This window comes from Pteropus vampyrus, unplaced genomic scaffold (assembly GCF_000151845.1).
Source record: "Pteropus vampyrus isolate Shadow unplaced genomic scaffold, Pvam_2.0 Scaffold481, whole genome shotgun sequence".
NCBI classification, from domain to species: domain Eukaryota; kingdom Metazoa; phylum Chordata; class Mammalia; order Chiroptera; family Pteropodidae; genus Pteropus; species Pteropus vampyrus.
The window spans coordinates 70,704-95,336 of record NW_011889262.1 but is presented as its reverse complement, the minus strand read 5'-3'; the positions used below and the strand labels follow the sequence as shown (position 1 = coordinate 95,336).

At 33.2% G+C, this 24,633-nt stretch overlaps 1 protein-coding gene across 1 annotated transcript in view; it reads left to right on the top strand.

Moving 5' to 3' along the window:
- The window catches only part of LOC105307144 (ankyrin repeat domain-containing protein 26-like), a 105,352-nt gene that overhangs the window by 26,826 nt on the left and 53,893 nt on the right, over positions 1 to 24,633 (top strand). Inside the window, 5 exon segments of the mRNA XM_023524595.1 lie at positions 17,470 to 17,530; positions 17,622 to 17,824; positions 21,287 to 21,416; positions 21,716 to 21,759; positions 24,226 to 24,319. Of these exon segments, the coding sequence (XP_023380363.1) occupies positions 17,470 to 17,530; positions 17,622 to 17,824; positions 21,287 to 21,416; positions 21,716 to 21,759; positions 24,226 to 24,319 (532 nt within the window).

Genomic DNA, 24,633 nt, shown 5'->3' with positions numbered 1-24,633 from the left:
TACCTAATGGTACAAACACTGCCTTTGAAGTCTAAGAACATGCTAGTATCCTGGATAAGTGACTTCCTAGCTATGAGATGTTGGGAAAACTTGTTTTAATTTGTTGCAATGTCAGTGACCTCATTCATAATAGGATATTAATTTCTACCTTTCTAGTAGATGTAGTGAACAAATGTGGTAACAATGTAAAAGCAATTTGTAAATGTTAAAGGGTCCTATGAAAATGGAAGATACAGTGATCACAGTGTATTTAGTGATTTACTGACTATCTAGAACATTTTTATGTACCCGAAAGACAATAAAATGGCAATAGTTTCAAGAAAATATTTCAAGAAAATATTGGGAAAGTTGGAATGAGCATGTAGATTTCTAATTTGGGGGATGTTATATTTCAGTAGACAGTTACTGGATATATCCTGTGGACATGTAGTCCTTTAGTACTTGAGGCCTTCTAGATAAGATCTTAAATGTTTTGACCTGAAGTAAATTTCTGTTATCAAATACCAACACTGTGCTGGACAGTTAGGTACTCAATCAGAAGTTAATGGGTTAGGCTGTAGTGGCAGGAGGTAAAAAACAAGTAAACAACAATTCATTATAGTCACTATATGTGCTTCCTATAAAGAAAATTGAGAATGTTAAATTAGAGAATATTGGGAGAGTTTATAATTGGTATGGGACTGGGGATGGAGTTGAGGTGTTCAGAAAAGATTATAATGACTGTGACCAAAGCTGCCAAGTGATGCATGAGAAGGAGCCAGTCATGTGAATGTCTCCAAGAGGGACATTCTGGACAGAGAGAACAATGGATCAAGATACCGTAGTATCTTGGAATGACCAGGAAGCAGGAAGTGGAGTAACCACCATTATACCATTTGTATTATCATTGTTGCATATAAGAAAGAAATTAAAAATGCATAATATGTGCCTGGCACACTTTAGATGGTTAATAAATAAATGTTGCTATTCTTCTCTTATAAATACAAAACTTTTTAGAAGAGTTATATAACTATGTAAATTTTTTTGCTATTATTTAACATAATTTTGAGAAGGGTTTTATTTACTGCTTTGCCATTTTATTCAATCACTTGTTTATTCAACAATCTTATCAAACATTTTCAAAATAATAATTAGCTTTTTCCAAGTCCTCATTAATACAGTAGGTTCTACAATCTTGGTGAAGAATGCAAAGTAGAGTTAGGTGTTTGAAGATTGTTTCTTGTTGAAATGTACATACAAATCAGTATTTACTCTGCCATCCACTCACAATTTACGTTCAGTAGACAAATGAAGACAAAAAACAGGCTGATCTGGAGGGCATAATATGAGCTTTTCTATTTAAATGTTCTGGTTTTCAATATATGCTTCTCTTGTTTTTAAGTCTAACTGCTTTTAATGTAGGAAATTCAGATATTTTATGATAAAAGGATTAGAAAATCTTCATGCATCTCATTATGGATATAAATTTTAACAGAGTTTTTCTGCAAGTCTACCACAGAAGCATATTGATCATTTCTCTGGAGCTGCAAATGGAACAGGAAAAAAGATACTGAATGAACAAGTAGAAGGTAAGACTGCATTTTGTAAAAAAAACTCATTTGACAGTGTTGATTTAAAACATGAAGTTTGATAAAGTCTAACAGTGAACAAAAATCACTTATTATATTTATTGTAAAGAAAAAATGAGGTGAAAAAGAGATCAGTTGTATGTCTTATCAGAAAACAGAAAAGAAGAAAATAATTAAAGATGGAATGAAGAATGAGAAAGACGGAAATTTTAGGGAGTAAAGGAAGGAAAAAGAAGCAGATATATGTAGTAGAAAATGGTAAAATAATTATTTCGAAACGAAAAGGGCAGATGATTTAAAATGTGAGAATATAAAGTGAGTTTCCAGTACCAGCACTTGTCAGAGAAGACAGTAAAGTGTACCCATTCTTACTCTTTTTCGTCACTGGTGGAAAAGACATGAAACAATAGAAATTATAGAAGTAAGATATTATAGCTTACAGAGAACAAAGAAAAATTATGGGAACAATCCACAAAAAGAATGGATAAAGGAAAGAATCTAGACCATAGGCCTAGAAATTTTGAAGCAGATAGGGGATAGTGAACAGAAAGAGGGAAGAAAGGTGTCAGCTAGGTAATTTTGGAGTTGATGAGGAATTTTGAGAGACCTCACTTTAGTTGCCTTAGTATATTTGCACTGAAACAGAAGATGAGATCATTGCTGCTCCAGAGAACACTGAAAGCAGTAGGGAGTGCAAGAACTGGGGTCAGCTATAGCTACTCACTTATTCTCCTCATGAGAACGTTAGGTTAGAAAATATTGAGAGAGTTTATAGTTAGTCAGTCCCCAAAGACATGTGTTAAATTGTTATTTGTTACTCAAATTAGTTTAATTTGAATATAGAAGCACTGGCTGGTTTTGTTTTTTTTTTAAGGTAGCTAATTTCTTGACAAAATAGGTATAAACATCCTTTAATCCTTTAAAGCCTTACATGATATACCAAGCCCAACTAATTTTGAAAACAAAAGAAATTACATAGTTCATTTCCTTAGAGCTAAAATTATTTTCAGTAAATATTACAGTGATTTTGAAACATAAAAGGTTTTTTAATAATATTTTTTATTTTTAAATTATAGTTGGCATACAATATTATATTAGTTTCAGGTGTACAACATAGTGATAAGACATCTATATAAGGCATGAGGTGATCACCCCAATAAATCTAGGACCCCTCTGACACTGTACGTAGTTATTATAATATTATTGACTATATTCTTTATACTATACTTTATATCTCTATTGACTTTTGTAACTGCCTATTTGTACTTTTTAACCCCTTCTCCCTTTTTCACCAACCCCCCAACCACTCCTATAAGTAACTATTATTTTACAAATGTATATCCAAGCTGAGTAAATAAAAACACTTACTCTATTGTTATGAATTATGCATTCAACTAAATTTTTATTATACCCATGTACTTGCTAAATTACAGGACCAAGTGAAATCCATTATAAATACTTGAGCATAATGGTATAAATGATTCTGATGTTTTGCATTAAGGATATGCCATCGCATGATCATTTTGTCCCACTGATCCTATCAAGGGCATGATTTGTTCCTCTAATGAACGTTCACTGTTCTCCCCAATAATCAGCAAGTTGACATTGGTGTATGCACACTTTTCTAGTTTAGCTATAGTCATTTGAAACAAAATGTTTTCAAATCTCAATGCTGTTTTGTTAAACCGATATTTCTATTATTTCTTTGGTATTTATAGTAGATTCATATTTCAGTCTTGTTGCTGTCCTAACACTCTCTCCCCTCAAAAAAGAAAACACTAACACATATGTGGTCATTTCCAAAGCCAAATATAAAGTTTCAGCTCCCTATCAAGACTAGGTGAATGTATAGTTGGTTTTCATATTTACCTGTAATCGAATATATGCCCCTTTGCTTTTTAGATTCTCCTGAAAAATATTCTCACTTGAAGGTAATAACTTCTATACTTTTTATCTTGAATTATTAAGCATACCTTGTATGAAATGTACATTATTTTTTAATCATCTTTTTTTCAAAACCCATTCAGCCTATCGTTGAAGTGAAAGATCCTGTTCCTAACAAAGCAGTAGAAATGAAGGCTACACAAACATCCAGATCAGGTAAACTTTGTAAAACAATTTTAACTCTGGAAAAGAGTACAAAACAATGTATGACATGCATAATCTTTTTATTTTTAATTTTTTAGCAATTAGTAGAAGGATATGACATGAATAATGTAAATATCATTTGTTGTATTTATTTTTTAAAAAAGATATTTTCAAATGGAAGAAAAAAACTTTTAATGTAACCTTTAACTCTGAAATTTCTAGTTTCATTTCAATAACCTAATTTTTCTATTTTGAAATCCCTGTACTTATTAAGGATACCCAGAGTCTGATTACTAGACTCTAAATTTTTTCCAGTGTTTTAAAATGCTTATTTGAATTCTGACCTTCACCTAGAGTAAAGCTTCAGTTGCTAATATGTTAATTGTTTTTTAACTTAATTCCTTTTAATGTTGTTGCATTGGTGAGCTTAAGCCAGCTAGATGTTCTGATTAGCAGACTGTGTTGTGGGTGTGTGTATGTGCGTGTTTATGGTGTTTTTGATTATTAAAAATGAGAGAAATATTCTGACATCAGAAGCATGATGACATGAGGAGTCCCCTTCTTCTCTCCCTTTGTAATTACAAAAAACTGAACAGCTACAATCCAAGGTAAAATACCCAGAGTAGCACACAAAGACGTCTTAAAACTCTGCATATCAGAGCATCTAAAGATGTGAAAATCAGGTGAGCAAGGGAGAAGGAAAGGAAATTGAGCAAAGATGGTACTGTGGTCACAGCCCTGAGCTCCCACCAGGACACAGGGAGAGGTAGGGAATTAGGTGGTGATACACACTTTCTGTAGTCCTGAACATTCCCACCTGAGTTATCAGCATATTCCACATGGCAGAGCCCAGAAACCAGGACAGAAACCATGTTCGACATAGAATACAGAGGCTGACAGCCGTATTTTAGCAACCACCATGGCCAGGCAGAAAGCTAAGCATGGAGCATGGTCACCTACCCCAATCCTCATGGAGTTCACCTCTTCATACCCTCCCAGAGCTACCAGCTAGTGCCCGAGGAAACTGCAGCACCAAGTATAAGAAAGAGTAGGGATCCTGGTACCCCAGGCACTGAGACACACACTGCAGCTGGTCCTAGCAACAGAAGTGAAGATGTAGAGAAAAGGCAGCTGAAACATGGAAGGCAGCGGAATTGAAAGGAAAAGAGCAACAGATGCACAGGCAACCTCTTTCAACCCACACCACCACCACCTACCTATAGGTTTCTTTGGGAGAAGATAGCACAGCACTATATCTGGCTCCTTGGGCAGTACTGTGACTTCACGGGCTCTTCAGAGGCTCAGATCCCATCATTATCACATTCACCCACAGGGGTTGAGTTCCTGGACCATGACAACCTGGTCACAGAAAGGACACACACCTCCCCAGGGAATAAAGGACTTTTGTTTGCTTGCTTGTTTTTTACCACAAAAGAGAGACTCCAGAGGCCTGGACAGTGCAGGAAGAGTGCGTGCTGCCTACTAGAAAACAAAAGAAGAATCTCTTCTTATCAATCTGCTAAAGAGAGACCACTATAAATAATAATAGTTATTTTTTAAAAGCAGAATACATTCCCATAAATACCTAGGTGCTGAAAACTTTATCAAATATCATGAACCACCAAGGTGATAAGGCAGCTCAGAAAGAAAATTAAAAATCTCCAGAAAGTAAACCTAAAGATATAGAAATTGTGACTTAAATGACAGAGAACTCAAGACTGCACTTTTGAAAAAATTCAAGGAGATGTAAGAAAGGTCTGATAGGCAGTTCAATGAACATGAAATAAAAATTGATGAACAACATAAATACTGTACCAAACAGATTGAAACTCAAAAAAGAACCCAAAAAAAATTCTAAAGCTGAAGTGTTTAATAAAACAGATGAAAAATGAAACAGCAAGCTTAGGAAATGGAGATGACCAAATAGAGGAAAGAATTTGTGATATCAAAGACAGAATTCTGGATGTGATGCAGATGGAAAAAGAGAGAGACTTGAGACAAAATAAATAAATAAAAAATAAAAGAACTTTACAAGAACTACCTGACTCTCAACAGAAAAAGCAGTATAAGACTAATGAGTATACCAGAAGGAGAACAGAGGGAGAAGGGTACTGAAACCTTTTCAAACAAATAGTTGATGAGAACTTCCCAAATCTATGAAATGACCTCGATCCAAGAAGATAATAGAATACGTAATTGTGTCGGTTTAAAAAGGCTCTCTCCAAGACTTATTGATAGGGAAAATTTACCAGCCAAGAATACTATATCCAACAAAATTGTCCTTTAGATCTAAAGAAGAAATAAAGAACTTTCCAGACATGCAAGCTAAGGACATTTTCCACCACAAGGACTGCATTATAGGAAGTACTGAAGGTGGTCAATCTACTTGAAACAAAATAACGAAACACACGGAACTCTAATTAAGATGACTTACAGGCAGACATAAACAGGAAATTGCAAACCATACTAAGAACAGGTCATTATAAACTTAAATATTACATAATGGTTTAGGATCAAAAAATCATTTTAAAAAGAGAAGAAGACAACACCTATTGCACCTCAAAAACAAACAGCACAAAATAGAAATAATTTGAAACAAACAAACAAACAAAAAAAACAAAAAAGAGAGAGAGTGCAGGTATGAAAGGGAGTAGAGATAAGATGCTTACAGAAAAAAAAGTTCTACTGTATATATGAAACTTTTTATATAAACTTAATGGTAACCACACACTCACAAAAAAAAATCCACATAACATAAACAAGAGAGAACAGAGTGGGGAAAATCATGGAATACCGCCAAGTTAAAATAACAAACACAAGTTCAAAGAAACAATGGAGAAACTGGGATACCAGGACACAAAAGATAAAATGGCTATGAAAAAAACTCATATTTCAATAATCATCAATAAAAATCCACGGAATAGCACATTGGATTAAAAAAAAAATGCATTACACTACCATCAAGAGACACATCTCAGCTGGAAGGACAAATTTACACTCATAGTAAAAAGGTGGAAAATGACACTCTAAGCATATGGCATCCAGAAAAAAAGTTGGCATAGCCATAATTATCTCTTACAAAATAAACTTCGAGATAAAAAAGGTAACAAGAACAAAGATGGATACTTCATAATGACGAAGGGGACAAAACATCAAAGACATAACATTAATTAATATATATGCTCCCAATCAGGGAGCACCAATATATATAAAGCAACTACTAACAGAACAAAAGAGAGAAACTGATGAAAACACCATTATCTTGGTGCATATAAGAATACAACTGTCAGCTATGAATAGGTCGTCCAAACAGAAGATCGATATGGAAATATCAACCTTAAATTACACATTAGACCAATTGGACATAATTAACCTTTACAGAGTCTTTCATCCGAAAACATCAGATTAAATATTCTTCTCTCGTGCAAATGGAACATTCTTAAGGATGGACCAGATGTTGGGACACAGAATTAGCTTTAACAAATTTCAGAAGAGTGAAATCATACCAAGCATATTCTCGAACCATAATTCTTTGAAAGTGGAGATCAGCTGTAAAGAGAAAATAAGAAAATATGCAAACATGTGGAGAATAAACAACATGCTACTATAGGAAGATTGGGTCATAGAAGAAATAAAAGAAGAGTTGAAGAGATACATAGAAACAAATGAGAAGAAAAATACAACATATCAATACTTTTGGATACAGCAAAAGCAGTAATAAGATGGAAATTCATATCATTACAGGCCTATCTGAAGAAACAAGAAAGATATCAATTAAACAACTTAACATTACATTTTAAAAACAATCAAAAAAAGAACAAATATCGTCCAAAGTTGGCAGAAGGAAGAAAATAATAAAAATTAGAGGATAATTAAATGAAATTGAGAAAAGAAGATGGTAAAAAACATTAATGCAACAAAGAGTTGGTTCTTTGAAAAGATCAATATAATTTACAAACCCCTGGTGGACTCACTAAGGCAAAAAGAGAAAGGACACAATTAACAAAATCAAAACAAAAGTGGAGACATTACAACAGATACCACTGATATAGAAATGGTCATACAAGAATCCTATGAAGTATGACATGCCATGAAATTCAATATCCTAGAAGAATGGACAAGTTCTTAGAAATATACAGCCTTCCGAGACTAAATCACAAAGAACTGGAAAATCTGAATAGTCTGATCAACAGTATAGAAATTGAAGCAATCATTAAAACCTCCCAAAAAGTAAAAGCCCAGGACCAAATGGCTTCACTACTGAATTCTACCAAATATTCAAGGATTCTTTAATACCTGTTCTCTATAAATCAAAAAGAGGCAATACTTCCTAACTCATTTTTTGAGGCCAACATTACCCTGACACCAAAACCTGGTAAAGATAACATACACACACACAACAACAACAACAACAACAACAACACTCTAATGAATACAGATTCAAAAATAAAAATCAAACTACTAAGAAGTTAAATAGCATAAGACGTTGAAAAGATTATACATCACGATCAAGTAAACTTCATTCCAGAGTCACAAATTGATCAATGTGATACACCAGAGAAATAAAATAAAGGATTAAAATCATATGATTACATCAGGAGATGTAGAAAAAGTAATTCACAAGATACAGCATTTATTTATGATTAAAATCTTAATAAAATGGGTAGAGATGAAAAGTACCTCAACATAATAAAGTCCATATATGACAAAACCTCAGCTACCGTTATACTAAATTTTGAAAAACTAAAAGTCTTCTCTTTAAGATCAGGAATTTAACAAGTCTGTCTGCTAGCACCACTATTATTCAAGATAGTGTTGGAAGTCCTAGCTAGAGCAATCAGGCAAGAGAAATAAAAGGCATTCAATATGGGAATGAAGAAGTCAAATTGTCACTTTTTGCAGATGACACAATTCTCTACATAGAAAACTCTAAAGACTTTACTAAAAAAACTATTAGAAACAATGCTCAAATACAGCCAAGTTATAGGATACAAAATTGATGTACAAAAATTCATAGCATTCTTATACATTAAGAATGAATGATTAGAAAAAGAAATGAAAAAAAAAAAACAGTTCCAATTGTGACAAAAAGAATAAAATACCTAGGAATAAACGTTACGAAGTATGTGAAGGACCTGCATACTGAAAACTATAAGATATTCTTCAAATAAATTGAAGAAGACACAAAGAAATAGAAAGATATTCTGTGTTCATAGATTGGCAGAATCAGCACAGTTAAAATGACCTTATTATCCAAAGCAATATGCAGATTTAATGCAATCCCCTTCAAAATCCCAATGGCATTTTAAAAGAAATAGAACGATAAAGCATCAGATTTGTATGAAATCACAAAAGACCCTGAAGAGCTAAAGCAACCCTGAAGAAAATGATCAAGACCAGAGGTATCACTGCCTGACTTCAAATTAGATTACAAAGTGACAGTAATCAAAACCGCAAGGTATTGGTGGAAAAACAGACACACAGACCAATGGAATAAAATTGAGATTCCAGAAATAAACTCTAATGTAAATGGACAAATAATTTTTGACAAAGGAGCCATATATCTACAATAAAGAAAAGAAAGCCTCTGAAGTAAATGGTATTGGGAATGTTGGAAAGCCACATGCTAAAGAATGAAACTAGACTGCTATCTTTTGACATCCACCAAATTGAACTCAAAATGAACCTAAGACCTAAATATAAGACCTGAAACAATAAATTGCATAGAAAAAACATAAGTATTAAACAAATGGAACTTTGACCCAGAGAGGACTTTATGAATTTGACCTCCAAGGCAAAGGGAGTAAAGCCAAAATAAACGAATGGGACTATATCAGAATAAAAGCTTCTGCACTTCAAAAGAAGCCATCAATAAATCAAAGGAAACCAAGTGAATGAATGAAGATATTTGCAAAGCAAACAAACAAACAGAAAAACCTGATATGGGCTATATTCAAAATATACAAATAATTCATAAAACAAAAAAAAAATCCAATTAAAAAATGGGTAGAGGACCTGAACAGATACTTCTCCAAAAAGACATACAAATGGCCAATTGACGTATAAAGAATTTGTTCAACATCACTAGCTATTAGGAAAATACAAATCAAAACCACAATGAGATACCACATTACAGCTGTTAGAATATATATTATCAGTAGGACAAGTAACAACAAGTGCTGGAGAAGTTGTGGGAAAAAAGGAATCCTCATACACTGCTGGTGGGAATGCAAATTGGTACAGCCACTACGGAAAATAGTAAGGAGGTTCCTCAAATAAGAGTAGAATTACCATAGAATCCAGCAATCTCTCTTCTGGGTATCGCACAAAAAATTGAAAAAATTTTTCTGTGAAAATTGATGCACCCCAATGTTTATAGAAGCCTTATTCACTGTGTCCAAGATGTTGAAACAACCAAGATGCCTTTCTATAGATGATTGGATAAAGAAGATGTGAGATAGATAGATGATAGATAGATATAGATATATAGATAGATGAGATATAGATAGATAGATAGATAGATAGATAGATAGATAGATAGATAGATAGATAGATAGATAGATAACAATGGAATATATATATAACACAATGGAATATATATATATTACAATGGATAAGCCATAAGAAAATGTGACATACTGCTATTTGCTAAAACATGGATGAATCTTGAGATTATCAGGTTAAGCAAAATATGACAGAAAAAGTTGAGAACTATATGATTTCATTCATATGTGGGATATAAAACTGAAAGTAACAGACAAACAAGACAGACAGAGACTCATGAACATGGTTTTGTGGTTACCTGAAGGGAGGAGAGAAGTGGGGAGGTAGATAAGGAAAAAGGGGTCAAATATATGGTGACAAGAGGAAATTTAACTTTGGTTGGTGAACACACAATGCAATATACATATGAAGTATATTTGAATCGTACACTGAAAACTTACATAAATTTATTAACCAATGCCATCCCAATAAATTTAATACAAATATATTAAAAATAATATTTTTTTATTTTTAGAGTAGTTTTAGGTTCACAGCAAAATTGTGCAGAAAATACAGAGAGTTCCCATAAACCCCATATTACAATACACACACAGTCTCCTTTATTGATGACAGCCTGCACCAGAAAGGTACATGTATTCCAATAAACCTGCATTGACTCGTCATTATCACCCAAAGTCCATAGTTTACATCAGAGTTCACTCTTGGAGGTTTGACAAATGAATGACATGTATCCATGATTACAATATCATATAAAATAGTTTCACTGCCCTAGAAATCCTGTGCTCAGCTTATCCAGCACTCCCTTCTTCCCAGTCCTCTGGAACACACTGATCTTTTACTGTCTCCATTGTATTGCCTTTTCCTGAATGTCCTATAGTAGGAATTACACACTGGATATCTCTTTGAATCTTTAAAAAAGTAAAATTCCAAAGTTATTGAATGTAGCTGTTTAAGATATTCTTTGTCCTTTGTGGGGTTTTATTTATGTTGATCTTCCTCAGTATAGGATCTGAGGACATAGGCCTTACAAGCTAAAAAAGCATGATTTCTATAGACATTTGCCACATAATGGAGATAGGGGCTGAGAAAAATGACATCATGCACAACTGTGCAGCTCTAACAGTTTGGACCCTCCTGCTCCGTGAGGTGGGTCCAGATGGACTTTCTAGCAATAGAAAAAAACAGATATAAGGGTTTTCCTTTATAAAACTGGAATCACAAAGTCTTTTATGCTTATTTTGCAACTGGAAACAGGGCCAGAAAGCATTTGTTTCCTATTTTGCTGTGCTGCAGAGTATTGTACCAATAGTACTGTATTTTCTGGATAAGGTGTTTCATCCGAAACTGAAGTCTTGACTGAAGACGTAGAGAAGGTGCACTGTGTTAAAGCACAATAAGTATACTCTCTTCTAACTGCTCTTCATGACAGAAGTCCAGAAAAATGAAAATATTTAAGTTTGACATTGTTAGTTTATGATACTGATTGTACTAATGATACCATATTCTGTCAGTTTGATTCAGTTTGATTAGGATTCTCATCATGATAAATAGCAGTTCACTTGTAAGTATTGAATTATGAAAAACCCATTCTGTTTTTCTTGCATTTAATATATATTGAAAGGAGGAGAAGTAAAAGTTGTTATTAATTGTCAGTCAATCAATAGTATTCTTAATATTTATTTATTCTAGGATAGTCTTCAGGCTTGATCCCAAATGAATACCTCTTAACATAACATCAGTGTGATACTTTTTATAGTCCTGTATTTTTCTGTTTTTGATTTCAAACCTATTTTCCTTTTTTGTTTAATAGTGGGTGAGAATTCTGAAGAAGACTCTATAAGCAGGTAGGATTTTAAGAATTTTTTAAAATTATATGCTAACTAAAAGAATGAAGAGAAAAGAAACTAACATTAGTTGAGTATTCTATTCTGAGCTAGACCCTATATTTTGTGCTTAACGTATATTATCTTATATAGATATCACAATTTTTTTTTATTAATTAGACAACTGTGGTTCAGGGAGGTTGATTCATTAACCCATGATTCCATAGTGAGGGAGTGGCTGACACTGATTTGACCTTCAGCCTGCTTCGCTCTCAAATCCATTGTCTAGTCCCTCTGCCTTTACTGTGCAGCACTGACATCAAGATACAGATTCAAGTCAGATCGACTCAGATAGTCCAATTTAATTATGTCTTAACTTAGACTTAGAGTTTTCATAAGAAGCCAAGTTTGTCCAAGCATTGTCTTCATATACGTGACAGTTGCAGCGATAACTAGTAATTCGATTTTACCATCAAAGGGTTTAGAGCATTTCTCTATTATCTATGGCCACAGAACCACAGGTTTTACATGAGCAAGGCCTAATCAGAAAAGTGTTTTTACATTTAATTATGTTTACTCTTCTCGATATGAATTGTTTTTCTGTAAGTGAAGAATAACTATGCATAGACCATGTTATGTTAATTAAATTCAGCATGTTTTAGAGGATATTTCTAATTGATTTCTCTACTTTCTGACTTTCCAGTCTTGTTTTAACTTCAAGGTAGTACCTTTGCATATTCTATAAAGTTTTTTTCTCTTTTTTTCTAGAGTCTTTTTTTCTTATTTCATGAGTTTTCTTAATTTATTACTTTCTTCTCTGCTTTTTCTGGTATGTGTTTGATTTGGTTATATTTTCCACTTATGACAGCTAAGTATTCTCTATTTTTCTATATACAGAATCCACAGCACATAGAATTTCAGGAGTTTCAAAAGTTTTAGTGATTAATCAAAGCACCCTCTCATACTATAACCCATCTTTACTATCCTGGCCAAGTTGTTTATATGGAGAATGTGAAACTCAAAGAGATTTAAGGGACTTATTTAGATGTAGTAAGTGATGAAAATGAGATTTAAACTCAGGTTTTTGAGACCAATATTCAACCTTATCATCTTGCATTGAATGTTTTAAAATAGAAAGGTGGGAAGAGTGAGTCTAGTGAAGGCAGGGAAAGAGGATAAACATGAATTAACAGAGGAACCCAAGATTCAAGAGGAACAACACTGGCTGGAATAGGAATAAGGGTTTTAGAAAAAAGATGAGAGATCAGATTGGGGAAAGGAGATCAGAATATTGGGGTCTATGAATAATTAAAATAAATTGCAAGAAGGAAGAACAAAGGATATTGAGAATTATCTAGAAAGGCAGATTAAAATAAGTGGTTCAAGGGTGTCCTGAACAGCTTGCTGCTTTTGTTTCTTTTGGTTTGTTGAATTGGAAACTACCAAAATTTTCAAATGAATAAAATAAAAATAATTTGAGCCACTGGAAAAGATTGCTTTTAGAGCACATAGACATATATTATCATCTACCTGCGCTCCAGTTTACAGAGTGGGGCTTAGATATTCTCGAGTCCTAGAGGACTGGAGATTGTTGAACTCCATAAATTTATGGCCTAAATTCCAAATTTGCTGCTGTCCTTCCTATGTACATGGAAGATTGAGAAGGCTGTCAAATCCTAATGGAGTTTAGTGGCTGCTAACAAGACTATATTTGGAGTGAATGACCAAGACTCCATTTAGCTTGTTTTCCAGGAGCAGGGAAATAGAGAGCTCCTACTCTTAGTCATTTGAGTACATCCTTGTTTCAGGCGTCTATGCTTTTAGAGGCTGAATATTTAAGGATTGGAGAGTGCCATGGAGTCCTGCAGAAGAAGGACCTGGGAGTGGGAAGGGTAACAACATATACATTTGTTCACTGACTTGTCCATTCTGCTTTCAAATATTTCTAACATTTCAGGGAACTCTCTACTGCTTGAGAGTCAAAGGAAGAAATGGGGTCTCCTTAAGTAGTGATTTCCATGCTAAAGAACTAAAACTGCCATTTTCGAGTAAAAGAATAGACTTTGAATCAGGGACAGACAGTGTACCTTTCTACCCTGAGTTAGGTCATCAGATTTTTTCTAGTTCAGGTTACAAAAGTTACATCAGCCATTACTTGGATTTCAGTTCAGCCTTCAGGACTTGTGGTAACAGCAATGTCATCTCAGGCGTGGCTAATGTATTGGCTATTACATTATCAGGAAACTTCATTTAATATATAGGCATATAACCTTTCACTCCATTTTTTTGTTGTTTTTTTTAAAGAAATTATTCACATATTTCTGTTGTATATTTTTAGTCTATATTTTTACTTTATATTTTTTAGCAAACTTGGAATTGATGATTCATGTCCTACATCAGATAATGAAGAATTTGGTTTTCATGCCAAGGTAAATAAAGTGCTCCTGAGTGAAATTATTTTTTCTGCTCTGAATTTAGTTTTGTGGAGTATTCTAAAATTAAGTAGTTGTCTACCTATCATTGTGTTTGTAATGGAAAATTGGTCAGCACAATTTATTTTATAGAAATATGACTACTTGAATCTTTTTTTGTTTGTTTGTTTAACTATGGTAAGTATTGAAGGTGGGGGCTGAAAAAAAGAATCAGCTGGAAAATATATAGTAGTAGGAATATTATAATGGAAAGATTTCCCACAATAAAGTAGATATAACATTTGGTCAAGGATACGGATTCTGAAGGTGACTTAAAACAACAATACTCATGCCTAAATGAAATCTTTAATGGATCCAATTACTTAGTGTAATAATTGTGAAATCTATTTGGTGCCTTTCATTTCCAAAACTGTACAGCATATTATATTTGGGTTTTTTGTTTTTTGTTTTTTATTTGTTTGTTGTTTGTTTTTCACTACAGTTTTATTTGGGTATAATACAATTGTTAGGAAGGAATGTTTTCTCTATATCTGCTCTGGGTTCTGTATTTAGACTAGTAGAAATTGTTGAAATTTGAAATTTAAGTTCTTTTTCTCAAAAGCTATATTACAAAGAGATTCCACTGTGTTCTAAATCATTATATTAAGATTAAATTTTAAAGTCTTTGTCTAATTGTAGAATGCATGCTTTGCTTAAAATAATAAAAAAAAAACAAAATTGGTAAAATGTCAGAATCAGAAATTTTGTTGTGGTGGTGATTGTTTAAATTTTTTATTTCAATTGCAGTTGACATTCAATGTTATGTCAGTTTCAGGTGTACACCACAGTGGTTTGACATTTATATAATTTATGAAGTGACCTCCCTAATTATTCTAGTACTCCCTGAGACCATACACAGTAGTTACTATATTTTTGTCTATACTCCCTATGCTATACTTTATATCTTCCTGACTACTTTATAACTGCCAATTTGTACTTCTTAATCCATTTAAATTTTTCAACCAGCCCTCCAACCCCCTTCCCATCCAGCAACCTTATATTTTTTGGATATTAACCCCTTATTGGATGTATCATTGGTGAATATCTTCTCCAATTTTTAGATTTTCTTTTCATATTGTTGATGGTTTTCTTTGCTACGCAAAACCCTTTTAGTTTAAATCATGCATATGGGTCTTTTTATCTTATCCATTCAGTCATCCTAAATCTTTTGATAGGAGCATTTAATCCATTTAAATGTAAAGTAATTGTTCATAGTGATGTAGTAACTGCTAATGTGTGGACTGATCTCACGGAGTGGGATTGGCTGGAGCAGGGCTCTGGGGCCGGCTGAGTCCATTCTTTCTATATATCATCTGTAGAACTAATTGGGTAATTCACTAGTGTGGTCTGGAGCTGTGGACTAGGTGTGTTGGTTTTGGGGCCTCTTGGGAAGGGCTCCAGTGCAGGTTCAGGTCAGCTTCTACTTGCGCTCGGCCCAGGGCCACCTAATAGGAGCTATAAAGTGATCTGGGGTTGGTAGCTGCCTGTGCTGGGCTTGGCAGACCCTGGGAGAGGCTATACTGTGAATTGAGGCTGGCTTCCCCTATTGCTGGACTGGTGGCCGCTTAGCAAGAGATACAGGGCACACTCAGTCCAAGTGATGCTTGTTTGGGCTTTGAATTTTTTGCTCAATTTTGCTGTGAACCTAAAACTGCTCTAAAATTACAGAATATTATTTTTTAATATTTTTAAATTTATCGGGATAACATTAGTTAATAAATTTATATAAACTTCCAGTGTACAGTTCAAATATACTTTATATGTATATTGCTTTATGTATTCACCAAAAACAAAGTTCGATTTCCTTCTCTCACGATATATTTGACTCCTTTACCCTTATCTATCTCTCCACTTCTCTCCTCCCCTCTGGTAACTAGAAAACCATTGGCCATGTCCATGAGTCTCTGTTTGTTTGTCTTGTTCATTTGTTACTTTCAGTTTTATATCCCACATGTGAGTGAAATCATATAGTTCTCAACTTTTTCTGTCTGACTTATTTCGCTTAACATGATAATCTCAAGATTCATCCATGTTTTTGCAAATAGCAGTATGTCACCACTTCTTTTGGCTGAGTAGTATTCTATTGTATATATGTACCACCTCTTTATCCAGTCATTTATGGAAAGGCACTTCGGTTGTTTCAACAACTTGGTCACAGTGAAAAAATAGTCTATTGTTCACCATATATTCCTAATAATACTGATGTATTATTGATACATTACAAACATTTTTATATAAATTCCTACATATATTACTTACTTATGGTTTCCTTTATTCATCTCAAGCTTGTACTTGTTTGACTCTCTTATTTTTTTTCCTTGTCTTAAGCTTGTACTTGAGTGACTGTCTCATTTTTTTTATTTCTTTTTCCTCCTCAAACTTTTTTTATGTTTAATCTATATTTCTTCCATGTCTGCTTTTTCAGTCCACCTCTATCTGTCCTCATTGTCAACATATGAGGCCATGGTTTACTATTTTTTATGTGTCGGCTTTCATTTATTAATTATTGCCCCATTGGTTTAATCTTTTTTTTCTTTCTTAGGAGGAGCGAATTTAAACAATCATTGGATTTTAGCTTTTGACAAAGAGAAAGCTATTCCAACCCACCTATTATAAGATACTACTAAAAATTAAACTGTCATATTTCCCCCATAAGAGATAATTCATGTAAATGTAAAGCATGCAAATACATTTCAAAATATAACAAATAATTTAAATCTTTTAATGTTAGTTTTTGTTCCCTAGTACTCTAAGCTACCCAGGAGTAAAATTTGTAATCTATTGAACTTTTGAATAATAATTATTTACAGGTCAGGAAAGTAACATTTTTGGGCTTACTATGTCCTCTCTCATAATCCTCACCCCATGAGAAGATGTAGGTTTGTAAGTAGCAGAACTGGGATACAAATCTACATATGAATGATTCCAAAGCTTTTGGCCTTTGAGTGAGAGTAATGGTGAATATTAACATACTTGTGATCAAATTTGATACTTAAAACTATAATTTTTTTCTAGAATGTCATGAATCCAAGCTTAGCAAAGAAAATGACTGCTGTTCACCAATCCCTAAAAAACAGTAAGCTACTTGAAGACTGTCTCTTCTTACATTAACACTGATTTGAAGTTACAGATATTTTCATGTACTCTTTACTTTGCTTTTACCATAGCAGAAGCAAACTATGCTATTGTGAGATCAGAAAATGGAACATTGTATAAGGACGATAAAATTCATATTGAAAATGAATCTGTGGTTGAAACCCTTCCCAAACCATCAACTACAGACCAGGGATGGTCTCGTCCTGATTTTCCATCACCTGAACCTCCTCTAAAACCTTCACTCATGTCTTTAGCAGTCCTTGGTCTTACAAAAGTGAGTTGTTTGTTTTGTTTTAAATGTTCTCCCTATGTTTTTTCATGTATCATCCCCCTGATCCTTGTAGTAATAAAAAGGATTCTAGAAAGAAATAGGAGTCTTCAAGATGATAATAGAAAACAAGTGTAATAACAAGAGACATTTATGTACAGGATTGGGATTTGTAAAGGTTCATCAAAGTAAACAATTCTTAGGTCTGCCATTATGGAAGGAGAGAAATAGAAAGCAACTAGAAAGAACAGCTAGATGAATGTGAAGATGAGGAGGTACAGGAAAAATTTATTTAAGAAGGGCCAGATAAACATCAAGTTTTAATGAGAGAGTTAAGATGAGGAGATTATTATAACAACACAACAGAATGAGGAGTGGGGTAACTAAGAGTAGGAACTCGCTATGTTATAAAATATAATAGAATTTATTTTAAATGCAAAACAAAGCCAGGTAAAGAAGAAAAAATGCTCAGACTTTTCTCAGTTACTTATTGCTGAATTGTATGAAGAATTGAAAGAGAATTTAATTCTCAGTTTTTTTTGCTTATTGAATATTTCATTTGAATTCTTTCTCTTTAATGCTCACTTTTAAGCTTAATTCAGTGACGTCTTATATTCATTTTGGCATAAGCTTTGTTCATAGATAATGCAAAGTGAAATCTCTTTTAGGTCTTATCAGATTTATTATAAATTGTAAATTGTTGTTCCTACATTTTCATGTGCTTTCTAGCTTATCTTACTGTATTGTACAAATCTAACTTGCTTAATTAACTTATCTTACCATTTGGTGTATTCTTCGTAGGTGTTTTAGATTTTGGTGGGTGAAATAAAGATAGAGGAAATAAATAAGTATGTTATTTAGTTTTTTCACTAATTAAAATTCAAGTATCTGATTATGTAATGAAGTTCTTAATCTCTAATCATTAAATGAGAAAATTAATTTTAAACTACAACCTTCTCAAAGGAAAAAATAGACTTTTTTTCTGTAGAGATTCTTTTTTAAAAATTTTTCTTGTATTTTTTTTTATATGAAACATCAAGACTAAATTAAATTATAGAAACAGAAAGCAGATAAGTGATTGCCTAGGGATGGTGGTTGGGGAGTGAGGCGTGACTATTTAATAGGAATGGGATTTTCTTTTGGGGTGATGAGAATATTTTGGACCTAGAGTTGATGGTTGCACGACATTGTGAATGTCCTAAATGCTATGGAATCGTTCGCTTTGAAATAGTTATTTTATGTTTTGTGAACTTTTTCTTGCTAAAAAAAGAATACTGTCATAACAATAATCATTGAAATTAAGATATTACACATTTGAAAACAACCAAATGGGCTCACTAAATACAAGTCTTCAGTTCTCTCCTTCTTTACTTAACAGTATCTCTGAGATACTTGTTCTTTGCAACGGCTGCAGAGATTTTCATTGTGTAGAAGTTACATGAGTTATCTATTTGGTCACCTACGAGTGGACAGACAACAGTTTTGCCATTATACTGATGCAGGAAACATCTCCGAGGCTGTGTGCAGTTTACGAGCCCTTTGGAGCTAGAGATACTGATTGACCTTTTCCTACTAATACCACAATTAATAGACAAACATGCCCACATCAAGTGAATAAAATCACAATTTATGAATTTTTTCTAATAAAAAATACTTGTTATTTTAAAATTATAAGGAAAGGAAGATTACCAACAGAGTATACAAAATTATCTCTGCAAGATGATGTTTTACTTTTTAAGTTATCACCAACACTGGGTACATTTAATACTATTCTTAAAAATTTTAACTTTGGTAATCATAGTTGTTAACCTTAGAAGAAAATTCTTCCATATCTAAAAGTGTGACATCCAGGAGACTTGAGTTTTTAGTCTTTTTCTTCATTCACTCCAGCTTGGTAATCGTGGATATGTTTGAAGACTTTAAAATTTTCAACTGAGATAATCATAGTTTTATCATTTTTAATACTAGATTTTTTCTGTAGTCTTTATCTACATAATAAATAGAAGATATGGGAAATTAGTGCTATTAGTGTGCTGTTCATAGGGGAATAAGAAAACCATGTGAATTTAAAATTAGGGATTTATATTTCTCTCATACATCATAGTAGTACTTAAAAATGCCTCATATTCCATTTGCCTTTCTTGTAATTACATTACCATTTCTCTCCTAGAATTTAAAACTTGTCCTTTAAAATTAATTTTTAATAAAGGGTAATCCTGTAACATCATAAATTGATGTTTGACAATCAATGTTTTTTATTAAACTTAAAATGCTTCTCACTATAATAACTCAAAAATAAATATTTGCTCAGATCCTTAACAGAGTATTTTACATTGTTGAAACACAATTTGAAATATGTAATGGAACAATTGAATCCCATGTTTTTATTCCCCTGCTCTTGTTTTTATATTTAAAATTTCACATGTTCTGTGTAGGTTTGTATTATTTAATTACATCAGATTAATGTCTTTTTACAAACATCTATTTTCTTAATATCATATGCTTTCCCTGAGTAAGGTCACCTGTTTCTACTCCAAATGTATTTATCCAGATCTTTTTTCTAAGGCCCCTGTGTGCTTTCAGCATGTCCCAAACTAAAGATATTGCCCCTGGCCCTTTTCCTTTTCACTGACTCTTGTAATCTACTCTTTCATCTGTTCTCCCCATCCTAGTAAATCCACCACCGAAATACTGAAGCATAAAAAGTTCTGGACTCTAACGTTCCCTGGAATCACCACATCCAGTCACAAACTAAGTTAAATATTTTCTACCCATTGATGATTTTGTATTTCTTATTACCATAATACATTTTCTCACCTTTAATTTTAAAATACTCTTTTCTAGTTTTGCATTTTTTATGATCACATTTACATTGCTGCCAGAGTGGCTATTCTAAATTATGTTTGTGACAATGTGTCCTCTTCTCATTTTTGCCTCCTCAAAACGTGAAGGTAAAATTCATATGCCAGATGACACTTGCCTTGTTTGCTGTGGCTCTGATTCTCCCGTTTTCTCTCTCCATTCCATTCCCAGTGTTCCAGTCTTACCACATTACTTTGCTGCCCTCACTTACTGTGTTGTTATATACTTCATGCTTTTGCTTGTGCTGCCCTTTTTAGCATGCCCTTCACACCCTCTCCCTGCATGTATCTCTCAAGATACAGCCCTATCTTTGCAGCATTTCCTGAGCTCCCCAGACTTGTTCTTTTTCATGCCCTTACTATACATTTTTCACTTCAGTTGCGCATGTAGCAAATGATACTTTCCTGTTCTTATTGTTTTCATGTATCTCTACTGCTCTTAGCATATAGAATGAAATCTTTTACTTATATTTCCACTTTTCCCAGGTTAGTGCCTATGATTGGTAGATACAGTAAATGTTTATTTTCTTCCTGATTGATTGATTAAGCAAGTCAATAAACACAGTATTTTCTCAAGTTTGGTTTTTGTTTTCTTTTGTTTTCATAGGAAGATGTAACAAAGCCGGCAGTTGGAAACAAAGAAAGTATTATGAATATTAATGAAAGGACTCCACAGGAACAAAGAAATAAGGACAATTTGACTTATGTTGATGGAGCACATAAAAATAATACAAGTGGTAATGTAGTACCTATCTATATATATTTTCTCTTCTTACATGGTGGTATAAACCAATCTAAAATGTGATGATCCATTTCCTCTAAGTGTATATTTTTTGCTGTCTTTCTTCAAAAGTATCCCAGCTACAACTGACTTTTTTTCTTGCCAAAGTTTTAACATCCTGAATTTTTTTCTGCTATTACTTTTATATTATCAAAATATTTATAGATTTAGACTTGATATGTACCTTAAATTCTTACTAACAAATCACATTAATGTATCTATACTTACATTTTATTGTTAAACTGTTGGCATTAGGAATAGAAGAAGCGGAAGATGTAGAATCACCTTGGGATTCTGAGGTACTGTCTTTCGTTATTAATTTTTAATTTTAATATCAGCATTGAGTGATGTTAAAACATAAAGGTATGCTTTGACTTTAATTTCTCACCTGTGCATTTGCACATAAAAATATTTTCATGTTTTTAACCTATAACTAACTGATAAGATAACTTATAAATACAACAATACTGCATCAGACAATTCTGCTAATTTGCAAGATTCACTTAATGAATTCAATCCATACTTGTAGTAACTTAAGTATATAGTATGAGAAATAAAGGATTAAAAGTCATAAGGAATCAGTTTGGGTTCTGAAGTTAAGTTTACCTAAAAATGAAAGAGTTATTCCAGGTCAACCTGTGGCCAAATGTTAGATTCTACTTTTTTTTTTTTTAATACCTTGGAACATGAGAAGATAATGCAGGGGATTTTGAAGTTATATTATATTTGTATTGTCAAGTAGAATCTGCAAAGAACAGCTTTTTTGGAAAGAAAAAATAGCATATTTTGAGTACCTTTATGGCAACCATATTTGTAGCAACTTAAGTATATAGCAGTGAGCTAATCTAAGGTGACAACTATAAAAAGAGATAAGAAAGGCATGATCTCTTAGACATAGGGATCTGATACCTAATGGTTCAAATACTATATTTGAAGTCTAAAAGTATGCTGGCATCCTGGTTCGGTCACTTATGAGCTATGAGATCTTGGAAAACTTGTATTTAACCTGTTGGAATGTCAGTGACCTCATTCATAAGAAGAATACTAATACCTACCTTTCAGGTATGTGCAATGAACAAATGTAAAAAATCTGAAATCACTTAGTAAACTGTAAAGGGTGCTAGGAAATGTAAAACACAATGATCACAGTGGTATTTAGTTACTTAACTAAATATTGAGAATGTTTTTTGTAAAGCCAAACAACAATGAAATGGCAGTATTGTCATAAAAGAATGGGAAAGTTAGAACGGGGATGTGGATTTCGAATTCTGGGGATGTTAAGTTATAATAGTTACTCGTGATATCCTATAGTGGGGATCCCCAACCCCTGGGCCATGGACCAGTACTGGTCCGTGGCCTGTTAGGAACTGGGCCACACAGCAGGAGATGAGGGGCAGGCAAGTGAGCAAAGCTTCATTTGTATTTGCAAGTGCTTCCCAGCAGTAGCATCACTGCCTCAGCTCCACCTCAGGTCATCAGGCGTTAGATTCTCATAGGAGCACCAGTCCCTTGGTGCCAAAAATGTTGGAGAGCTCTGTCCTATGGATATGTAGTGCTTTAGTACTTGAGGCCCTTTTAATGAGATCTTAAATGTTTAACCAGAAGTAAATTTCTGTTATGGAATACCAACTATGCGCTGAACAGATAGAACTAAGTCTAGAAGTTGAGGGGTTAGGCTGTAGCAATAGGAGCAGAAAAACATGCAAACAACAATCCAGTATAAGTCACCATAAGTGCTTCATGTAGAGAAAATAAACAATGTTAGGTTAGAGATATTGGGGCAGCTTATACTTGGAATATGGAAATGGGAGTATAATTTACTTGGTCAGTAAAATTCTTTCTGAATGTGTGACAAAAACCACCCGAGTGATGTATGAAAAGGAACCAGTCACATGAAATTATAGGAAAAGGACATGGTAGACAGAGAGAACAATGGATCACATCTGTTCTTCATTTTACCCTATTATCTTGGAATGACTAGGAAACAGAAAGTGGGGTAACTACCATCATACAATTTGGATCATTGTTGTATATAAAAAATAAACAAATGTGTATAAATAGTGCCTGGCACAGTTACATGATTAATAAATACTGTCATTCTTCCTTTATTAAAGCTTACTAATCTTTTTAGAAGAGTTGCATAACTATGTAATTTTTTGCTATTCTTATCATAATTTCAAGAAAAGTTTTACTTACTGCTCTGCCATTTTATTCAATAATTTTTCCTATCAAAAATTAATCCAAAAATAGCTTTTACAAGCCCTTCTTTACTAAGTGAAACGGGTCCTACAATGATCTATTTATACTCAACATGCATACTCCAAGGTTAAAATCAGTATCTGATTTTAACACTAACAAAATTTTGATATTAGAAATATTTTAAATTTAGACCAAGTACACTTATTAAAGAATTTATTTAAATACGTATATTTCAGAATGTTCTTTTATCTTGTCAGGAATGCAAAGTAGAATAGATATTTTGAAGTTAGTTCCCTGTTAATGTGTGCATATAAATCAGTATTTTGTCTATGAAAGTATTTACTCTGGCCTTCCATGCTTAATTATCTGAGAGTATCCAAATGAAGACCAAAGATGGACTTGATCTAGAGAGCATAATATGAAGTTTTCTATTTAATATTTTGGTTTTCAATACATGCTTCTCTTATTTTTAAGTCTAATGGCTTTTAATGTAGAGAATTTAGATATTTTCTTAGAAAGAACTTAGAAATGTTAATTCAACTTATTATTGATGTAAATTTTAACAGAATTTTTCTGCAAGTGTTCCAAAGAAGTATGTTGATCACTTATCTGGAGCTGCAGATCAAAGAAGAAAACGTATAGTATATGGGCGAATAAGAGGTAAGGACTGCATTTTGTAAAAAAGTAATTGACAGAATGTTAGCTTAAAACGTGACTCCTCATATAGTCTAATAGCCAAAGAAAATCACCTATTAAATGCAGAGTAAGAAAACAGAAACGGGGGCGGGAAAATGGCGTAAATGATAGAGGTTCTGTTCATTCCTCTGGCGACCAAATCAAAGTTTTGACAAAATCAAGGAGAAAACAGCAAGGAAAAATCACCTGGGATCTAGATGAACAAGCCATACAACTAGGGAGAAATCCAAAAAAGCACCCTGCAATGGCAGAGGTAGGACAAGGTGAGGACATGAGGC